General features: G+C 53.4%; 1 protein-coding gene across 1 annotated transcript in view; it reads left to right on the top strand.

Annotated features, from left to right (window-relative positions):
* Positions 1-9353, top strand: part of ndufb10 (NADH:ubiquinone oxidoreductase subunit B10) — a 13719-nt gene extending 4366 nt beyond the window's left edge. The window contains exons 2-4 of the mRNA XM_043711321.2: positions 3976-4114; positions 8432-8571; positions 9101-9353. Coding sequence (XP_043567256.1) covers positions 3976-4114; positions 8432-8571; positions 9101-9198 — 377 coding nt within the window. The 3' untranslated portion in view covers positions 9199-9353. The remainder of the gene's footprint in view (positions 1-3975; positions 4115-8431; positions 8572-9100) is intronic.
* The last annotated feature ends 210 nt before the right edge of the window (positions 9354-9563 follow it).

The raw sequence follows: 9563 nt of genomic DNA, 5'->3' as shown, positions 1-9563 counted from the left end.
GGAAGGGAGGGGGGTAGGGGAGGGGAGGGGAAGGGAGGGGGGTATGGGAGTGAGGGGGGTGGGGAGGTGAAGGGAGAGGGGTAGGGGAGGAGGGGGGTGGGGAGGGGAAAGGAAGGGGGAGGGAGGGGGGTGGGGAGGGGGAGGGAGGGGGGTGGGGAGGGAGGGGGGTAGGGGAGGGAGGTCGGAAGGGGAGAGGGGGTAGGGGAGAGGGAGGGAGGAGGGTAGGGGAGGGGGGGTAGGGGAGAGGGAGGGAGGTGGGAATGGGAGAGGGGGGTAGGGGAGTGGGTGGGAGGGAGGGGGGTAGGGGAGCGGGAGGGAGGTGGGTAGGGGAGAGGGGGGTAGGGGGAGGAAGGGGGATAGGGGAGAGGGGGGTAGGGGGAGGGAGGGGGGTAGGGGAGAGGGAGGGAGGCGGGTAGGGGAGGGCGGTAGGGGAGAGGGAGGGAGGGGTGTAGGGGAGGGCGGTAGGGGAGAGGGAGGGAGGGCGGTAGGGGAGGCCGGTAGGGGAGAGGGTGGTAGGGGAGAGGGAGGGAGGGGGTAGGGGAGAGGGAGGGAGGGTGGTAGGGAGGGCGGTAGGGGAGAGGGAGGGTGGTAGGGGAGGGGGGTAGGGGAGAGGGAGGGATGGGGTAGGGGAGGGCGGTAGGGGAGAGGGGGGTGGGGGAGAGGGAGGGAGGGGTTCGGGGAGGGTGGTAGGGGAGAGGGAGGGAGGGGGGTGGGGAGAGGGAGGGAGGGGGGTAGGGGAGGGCGGTAGGGGAGAGGGAGGGAGGGGGTAGTGGAGGGCGGTAGGGGAGAGGGAGGGTGGTAGGGGAGGGGGGGTAGGGGAGAGGGAGGGAAGGGGTAGGGGAGGGCTGTAGGGGAGAGGGAAGGAGGGGGGTAGGGCAGAGGGGGTTAGGGGAGAGGGAGGGAGGGGGTTAGGGGAGAGGGAGGGAGGGGGTTAGAGGGGAGGGAGGGGGTAGGGGAGAGGGAGGGAGGGGGGTAGGGGAGAGGGAGGGAGGGGGGTAGGGGAGAGGGAGAGGGGTAGGGGAGGGGCAAGGGAGTTGGGTGGGGGAGGGAGGGGGGTACGGGAGGGGGGCAGGGGGTAGGGGAGGGAGAGGGAGAGAGTGAGGGGTGTGGTGGGTGGGAGAGAGTGAGGGGTGTGGTGGGCGGGGAGAGAGTGAGGGGGTGATGGGGGGGAGAGAGTGAGGGGGGGTGGGGGGGGAGAGAGTGAGGGGGGGGTGGGGGGGGAGAGAGTGAGGGGGGTGGTGGGGGGGGAGAGAGTGAGGGGGGTGGTGGGGGGGGAGAGAGTGAGGGGGGTGGTGGGGGGGGAGAGAGTGAGGGGGGTGGTGGGGGGGGAGAGAGTGAGGGGGGTGGTGGGGGGGAGAGAGTGAGGGGGGTGGTGGGGGGGGGAGAGTGAGGGGGGTGGTGGGGGGGGGAGAGTGAGGGGGGTGGTGGGGGGGAGAGAGTGAGGGGGGTGGTGGGGGGGGGAGAGTGAGGGGGGTGGTGGGGGGGGGAGTGTGAGGGGGGTGGTGGGGGGGGGAGTGTGAGGGGGGTGGTGGGGGGGGGGGAGTGTGAGGGGGGTGGTGGGGGGGGGGGGCAGTGAGGGGGGTGGTGGGGGGGGGGGGAGTGTGAGGGTGGTGGGGGGGGGGGGAGTGTGAGGGTGGTGGTGGGGGGGAGTGTGAGGGGGGTGGTGGGGGGGGGGGAATGTGAGGGGGGTGGTGGGGGGGGAGTGTGAGGGGGGTGGTGGGGGGGGAGTGTGAGGGGGGTGGTGGGGGGGGGAGTGTGAGGGGGGTGGTGGGGGGGGGGGGGAGTGTGAGGGGGGTGGTGGGGGGGGGGGAGTGTGAGGGGGGTGGTGGGGGGGGGGGAGTGTGAGGGGGGTGGTGGGGGGGGGGGGAGTGTGAGGGGGGTGGTGGGGGGGGGGAGTGTGAGGGGGGTGGTGGGGGGGGGGGAGTGTGAGGGGGGTGGTGGGGGGGGGGAGTGTGAGGGGGGTGGTGGGGGGGGAGTGTGAGGGGGGTGGTGGGGGGGGGGGGAGTGTGAGGGGGGTGGTGGGGGAGAGTGGAGGGTGGTGGGAGCGAGAGTGAGGGGCAGGGGAGGGAGAGGGAGGGGGGTAGGGAAGAGGGGGTGGGGGGAGTGTGAGGTGGGTGGTGGGGGGGGCAGTGTGAGGGGGGTGGTGGGGGGGCAGTGTGAGGGGGGTGGTGGGTGGGGGGAGTGTGAGGGGGGTGGTGGGGGAGAGTGGAGGGTGGTGGGAGCGAGAGTGAGGGGGCAGGGGAGGGAGAGGGAGGGGGGTAGGGAAGAGGGGGTGGGGGGAGTGTGAGGTGGGTGGTGGGGGGGGCAGTGTGAGGGGGGTGGTGGGGGGGCAGTGTGAGGGGGTTGGTGGGTGGGGGGAGTGTGAGGGGGGTGGTGGGGTGGGGGGGGGAGTGTGAGGGGGGTGGTGGGGTGGGGGGGTGTGAGAGGGGGGTGGTGGGGTGGGGGGGAGTGTGAGGGGGGTGGTGGGGTGGGGGGGAGTGTGAGGGGGGTGGTGGGTGGGGGGGAGTGTGAGGGGGGTGGTGGGTGGGGGGGGAGTGTGAGGGGGGTGGTGGGTGGGGGGGAGTGTGAGGGGGGTGGTGGGTGGGGGGAGTGTGAGGGGGGTGGTGGGTGGGGGGAGTGTGAGGGGGGTGGTGGGTGGGGGGAGTGTGAGGGGGGTGGTGGGTGGGGGGAGTGTGAGGGGGGTGTTGGGTGGGGGGAGTGTGAGGGGGTGGTGGAGGCGGGGAGTGTGAGGGGGGTGGTGGGGGGGGGAGTGTGAGGGGTGTGGTGGGGGGGGAGTGTGAGGGGGTGGTGGTGGGGTGGGGGAGTGTGAGGGGGGTGGTGGGGGGGGGGGGGGAGTGTGAGGGGGTGGTGGAGGCGGGGAGTGTGAGGGGGGTGGTGGGGGGGGGGGGGGAGTGTGAGGGGTGTGGTGGGGGGGGAGTGTGAGGGGGTGGTGGTGGGGTGGGGGAGTGTGAGGGGGGTGGTGGGGGGGGTGTGAGGGGGGTGGGGGGGGGAGTGTGAGGGGGTGGTGGGGGGGGTGAATGTGAGGGGGGTGGTGGGGGGGGGGGGGAGTGTGAGGGGGGTGGTGGGGGGGGGGAGTGTGAGGGGGTGGTGGGGGGTGGAGTGTGAGGGGGGTGGTGGGGGGTGGAGTGTGAGTGGGGTGGTGGGGGGGTGGAGTGTGAGTGGGGTGGTGGGGGGGGGAGTGTGAGGGGGGTGGTGAGGGGGTGGTGGGGGAGGGGGGAGTGTGAGGGGGTGGTGGGGGAGGGGGGAGTGTGAGGGGGTGGTGGGGGAGGGGGGAGTGTGAGGGGGTGGGGGGGGTGGGGGAGGGGGGAGTGTGAGGGGGGTGGGGGAGGGGGGAGTGTGAGGGGGTGGTGGGGGAGGGGGGAGTGTGAGGGGGGTGTTGGGGGGCGAGTGTGATGGGTGGGGGGGAGTGTGAGGGGGGTGGTGGGGGGGGAGTGTGAGGGGGGTGGTGGTGGGGGGGGCGAGTGTGAGGGGGGTGGTGGTGGGGGGGCGAGTGTGAGGGGGGTGGTGGGGGGGGGAGAGTGGGGGGTGGTGAGAGTGAGGGGGTAGGGGCGGGAGAGGGAGGGGGGTAGGGAAGAGGGCGGTAGGGGAGAGGGAGGGAGGTGCCAGAGGAAGTGGTACAGGCAGGTACAGTTACAACATTTAAAAAGCATCTGGATGGGTATATGAATAGGAAGAGTTTAGAGGGATATGGTCCAAATGCTGACAAATGAGACTAGATATCTGGTTGGCATGGACGAGTTGGACTGAAGGGTCTGTATCTGTTCTCTATGTTGTATCAGTGCCAGTTGTGAACAGTGCAGTTTAATCTATTTAATTAAGAACGTTTTACAGTGTGATTCGTTACTTAGATTGTGGGATGGACAAACAATAATTAGTAACAAAATGGCACCTTAGATCTGTATTATTTCCAACATCCTCATTTTGTATTGATAATCGTGGATTTGTTCTGCGGATTGTTTTCAAATTGTTTTGCAGATTGGGTGGAACGCCAGCGAGAAAAAAACAAGTTCTATTACTATCACCGTAATTTCAGACGAGTGCCAGATTTGACGGAGTGCACTTTGGGTGATTTCCTCTGTTACTATGAGGCAGAGATGCAGTGGAGAAGAGACTAGTATGTACCTGATTACAAATTTTAAATTTCTGTTGATGTAGATTCTATAATTGGTATTTTACTGGTTATGATTTTTCTGTGAGATAGAAATCGACGTGCAAAATTATTGAAGACAATCTCTGGTGAATGCAATTATGTTCACCTTTTGCACTCATTTCCTCAAAAGTTCCCTTCCAAGCACTATTCTGACTTGAAACTATGATACCATTACTTCACAGTAGCTGAGGTCAAAATCCTTGAACTCCCTCCTTAGTAGCACTGAGTCTCCCTGTCTTCCAGGTGAGAGGAAGATATAAGAGGCAATTTTTTTACACAAAGGATGGTGCACGTATGGAATGAACTTTCTGAGAAAGTGGGGGGTGTGGCCACAATTACAACGTTTAAAAGACGTTTGGAGCAATACATGAAGAGGCAAGGTTTGGAAGGATATGGGCCAGGAGCAGGCAAATGGGACTACTTTAGTTTGGAATTAGGTTTGGCATGGACGAGTTGGACGGAAGGGTCTGTTTCTGTGCTGTATGATTCTGTGACTCCATAAGACTGCTCACTCATCACCTTATTAGAATGCACGACAAATGCTGACCTATCTAGCGAGTCCCACATCCTATTAAAGAGTAAAAACAAACAAAAAGACCTGCACTTTGATCCTCAATATGTTGGGTCAAGATTGTCTGTGTTCCACCTCAATTTTCAGATGCAGGCCTCCAAAATGTCTGCTTTTGACATTTTTGCTTGAAATCAGATTTTACTGTAGATTCTCTTGCACTCATTCAGCTACCACCTCTTGCTTTTCCATCTATCATTTATTTCTTTATCATATTTCTTATTGGCTGTCTTCGTCCATTCCCCTTCTCTCATAAAATGATTCAGCACAGAAGGAGGCTGTTGAATACTTGTACCCTGTCTGTGTATTTGACTTCCAACCCCTATTTACTCTTGGCAGACCTGCAATTCAGATAGTGTTTGGATAGAAACAAAAACAGAAATTGCTGGAAAAGCTCAGCAGGTCAGGCAGCGTCTTTGGAGAGAAACCAGAGTTAATGTTTCGGGTCCAGTGATCTTTCATCCAGTTCTGATGTTTTCCAGCAATTTCTGTTTTCGTTTCTGGTTTCCAGCATCTACAGTTCTTTCAGTGTTTAATTAGTGTTTGGGTAGAATCTGAATGGGGTAGAGCAGTAAAGGGATGTAGTGTAAGGAAAGGTAAGTGATGAAAAGCTTAATAAGAAAGAGGAGAGCACTCATCGATCATGGAGCTGAACAGCACAGAAACAGACCGTCCCTGCTGACCAGATATCCTAAGTTAATCTAGTCCCATTTGCCAGCATTTGGCCTATATCCCTCTAAACCCTTCCTATTCATAATCCCATCCGGATGCCTTTTAAATGTTGTAATTGTACCAGCCTCCACCAGTTCCTCTAGCAGCTCATTCCATACATGCACCTCTCTCTGTGAAAAAGTTGCCCCTTAAGTCCCTTTTAAACCTTTCTCCTCTCACCTTAAATCTATGCTGTCTAGTTTTGGACACTCATACCCTGAGGAAAACACCTTGGCTATTCACCCTAGCCTTGCCTGTCTAGATTTTGTAAACCTCTGTAAGGTCACCCCTCAGACCCTGACGCCTCAGGGAAAACAGCCCCCAGCCTACTCAACCTCTTCCTATAGCTCAAATTCTCCAACCCTGGCAACATCCTTTTAAATCTTTTCTGAATCCTTTCAAGATTCACAACATCCTTCCGACAGGAGGGAGCCCAGAATTACGCACACTATTCCAAAAGTAGCTTAACCAATGTCCTGTACATCAGCAACATGACCTCCTAACTCCTGTACTCAATACTCTGACCAATAAAGGCAAGCATACCAAATGTCGTCTTCACTATCCTATCTACCTGCAACCCTTTAAGTCTACCCCATTATCCATAATGTCATGTCTGATCTATCCCAGACATTAACTCCTATTCCATGCTAGTTCCTCATAACCCTCAACTCCTTGATCTTTCAAAAACTATGGACTTGCTCTTTTAAATATTCTGTGATGTAGCCTCCAGAACCCTCTTAAGTGGAGAATTCAAGACATTTCACTGCCCTTGGGAGAAGGAATTCCTTCACATATCAGTTTTAAAAGAGTGACCCCTTATTCTGTAACTATGACTCCTGATTCAAGAGCTGTCCCCCCTCTTATCGCAATCATTGTGTCAACATCTCTCCTGTCGAGTCCCTCAGAATCATTTCTGTTTCATTAAGAGCAGCTCTTACTCTTCAAAACTCTCCTGAATAAAGCCACAAACAAAAACAGAAATTGCTGGAGAAACTCAGCAGGTCTGGCAACATCTGTGGAAAGAAAGCGGAGTTTACATTTCAAGTCCGGTGACTGTTCTTCACGACGTGCTATCCCATCTATTTTTCTTTCATCAGCACATTTAGATGCATTCTGCCCCTGCGTTACTGACATGGATAGTAAATAATTGAGACTTTAGGACTGATCGTTGCGCCACTCTATTAGCTATATCATTTCAACCTGATAAAGACCCAGTGCATCTGTCTTCTGCGAGTAAACTAACTCTCAATCCATGTTAATGCGTTACCCCCACCCCTCAGTACCGTGAGCCCTTATCTTGTGCAACAACCTTTTGTATTGCACTTTATTGAGTGCCTTCTGGAAATCCAAATGCATTCTGTTTCCTGGTTCCCCTTCATAAACTCCACATATGTCCTCAAAGAACTCTAGAAAACTTTTCAAACAAAATTTCCCTATCACAAAGCCGTGTTAACTCTAATTGCATTAAACTTTCCTAACCATCTAGCTCTTTCTTCCTTAATGATGGAGTCGAGCATTTTTCCAGCAACAGACTTTGAGTCTAATTGGCCTATATTTACTGCATTCTGTCTGTCTTCCTTCTTGAACAGAAATGACGCATTAGGCATTTTCCATTGGACTTGAACCCTCCTGTGATCCAGTGAGTCCTGGAATATTTTGGCCAATGTTTCCAGTTTCTCTGCAGCCAGTTCCTTTGGATGTGGGCCATCAGGTCCTGGTGGTCAGCATCACGCTGGTTTTCTTTCCAGTTGCACAAACCTGTGAGGTTCAGGTGCTGCAGTGACTCCTCAGTTGGAAGTCAATGCCATGATCAGGATTGATACACCCATTGCAGAACGTCGAACTGGCTGCATGCATGCACAGCCCTACAGCTTAGAGGGAACAATGCTGATGTCTATCATTAATCCCGTTATTTGTCAAATACATTGTCTTTGATAGAGACTGTTCTATCAACAAGATCTTTCCTCACATTAGCACCTTTCTTATCAGTTATCTTTATAATATTTATATGCTCTTTGCCATGAAGACCAATGTAAAATGTTGTTCTAAATAATCCACCATTTCCCTATTCTGTTTTTGATTCCCTGCTTTCAACCTCCCCCGGTCCCATGCTTGCTTCAGCTTTTATTTATCCATTGTGATATCGTGGTTGCAGCATTTATTACCCATCCCTAATTGCCTTTGGAAAGGTGGTGGTGAACTGCCTTCTTGAATTGCTGCATTTCACGTACTGCAGGTTGGCCCTCCGTGTCCTTGAAGGGGAAATTTCAAGGATTTTGACCCAGCAAAGGAACAGTGATACATTTGTACAAAAGGGTGGTGAGCAGCTTGGAGGGGATTGTGCAGGTTGTGGCATTCCAGTGTAACTACTGTCCTTGACTTTCTAAATGGTGGAGGTTGTGTGTTTGGAAGGTGTTATCCAAGAAACCTTGAAGAATTTCATTAAAAATCACACATCACCAGTTATAATCCAACACATTTATTTGGAAGCACTAGCTTTTGGAGCACTGCTCCTTCATCAGATTCATAACCACCTGACGAAGGAACAGCATTCCGAAAGCTAGTGCTTCCAAATAAATGTGTTGGACTATAACCTGGTGTTGTGATTTTTAAACTTTGTACAGCCCAGTCCAACACCTGCACCTTCAAATCTTGAAGAATTTCTGCAGTGCATCTCGTAGGTAGTGCCATACTGCTGCCACTAAATATCAGTGGTTAAGGTGGCAAAATACATCAAGATTAGAACTGAGACAATATGCATTTCTGGAACGGCTGAACAGGCCGAGACTTTTTTCTTTCTGTCGACAAGAGAATGCAGTGGAATGACCTGATTGAAGTTCTGTCAGTTTTCTGAAGGTTGTAATAGATTTCACTCATCTGACAGAAGCTTATTTTTCAGTATTTGCCAAGACTGGAATCTCTGAATCAGCAGATCTTTTGCTGTCAAACAGTAGTACTTCCATTTTATTGGTTTGAGTAAACTTGCACTTTCTGTTTTGCAGCAAGGTTGATCAGGAAATTATAAAAATTCTTCAGGAGCGTCTGAGGGCCTGTCAGCAGAGGGAAGGGCACAGCTATGTACAGAATTGTGCTAAGGAGCTCGAACAATTCAAGCAGGGAGCAAAAGGCTACCAATCAAGATGTAAGTCATATTTGAAGACTAATAATTTGTGTAATGTTATGATCAGTTTAGTGTGTAGTAAAGAAAATTGAACTGCATCTTATCTAACAACTCCTTTTAAGCATTTGTTAAGCACTCTTGCATCAGAATCTGAATGTTCTGGCTTCCAGCTCAAATTGTGCACAATAATCACGTCTGACACATCAGTGCAATATTGAGGGAGTGTTGCACATTCAGAAATTCTATCTTCAAGGTAAGTTATAAAATTGAGCCCCGTCTTCCTCCTCCATCCAAATAAATGCATCATTTACTGCTCAAATTACATCACAAAAACATTATCTAGTCATTATCCGAGTACTGCATGTGGAACCTGTTGTGCAAGCTAGCTGCTATGTATCCTTTGTGAGGTAGATAAATGTTGTATTTCTTAATAAGGACATCTTTCGATGAACAAAAACATGGGATGCGGTTGTGTTTGCATAAAATCACATTGAGGTGGATGAACCTTGCTGTTGATTTGCAGTCTAATTTACTACTTTTCTTTTTGCAGATGGTGACTTGGGAGCTTATGCTAGTGGCAGAAAGTGTCTAATGAAACAGAAACATCGAATGATTGAGGAGAGGGAGCAGGCAGCATCTGAAGCATGAACAGGTCCCACCAGAAAGTGATGTTCTTTCAAAATTACTTTTATGACAAACTGTCATCTATAATGTATAGTCTGAATGTGTTCAAATTGTTAAATGCTATATTTCACATGAATGTGACTCCAGCATACGGAACCTTATAAAATAACATGCCATAACTTATAATCTGTTTTGTCCTTTCTTGTGCTTGCTGGATAAAACAAGATTCTTACAACATTGTTAATTAAAAACCTTTGAGAGAAAGTGAGGGCTGCAGAGGCTGGAGATCAGAGCTGAAAATGTGTTGCTGGAAAAGCGCAGTAGGTCAGGCAGCATCCAAGGAACAGGAGAATCGACGTTTCGGGCATAAGCCCTTCTTCAGGAATGAG

The sequence above is a fragment of the Chiloscyllium plagiosum genome, unplaced genomic scaffold (genome assembly GCF_037043375.1).
Source record: "Chiloscyllium plagiosum isolate Xiang-an unplaced genomic scaffold, Cpla_swu_hap1 HiC_scaffold_20, whole genome shotgun sequence".
Lineage (NCBI taxonomy): Eukaryota > Metazoa > Chordata > Chondrichthyes > Orectolobiformes > Hemiscylliidae > Chiloscyllium > Chiloscyllium plagiosum.
The sequence above is the reverse complement of the archived record's forward strand: the minus strand, read 5'-3'. Positions and strand labels throughout refer to the sequence as shown.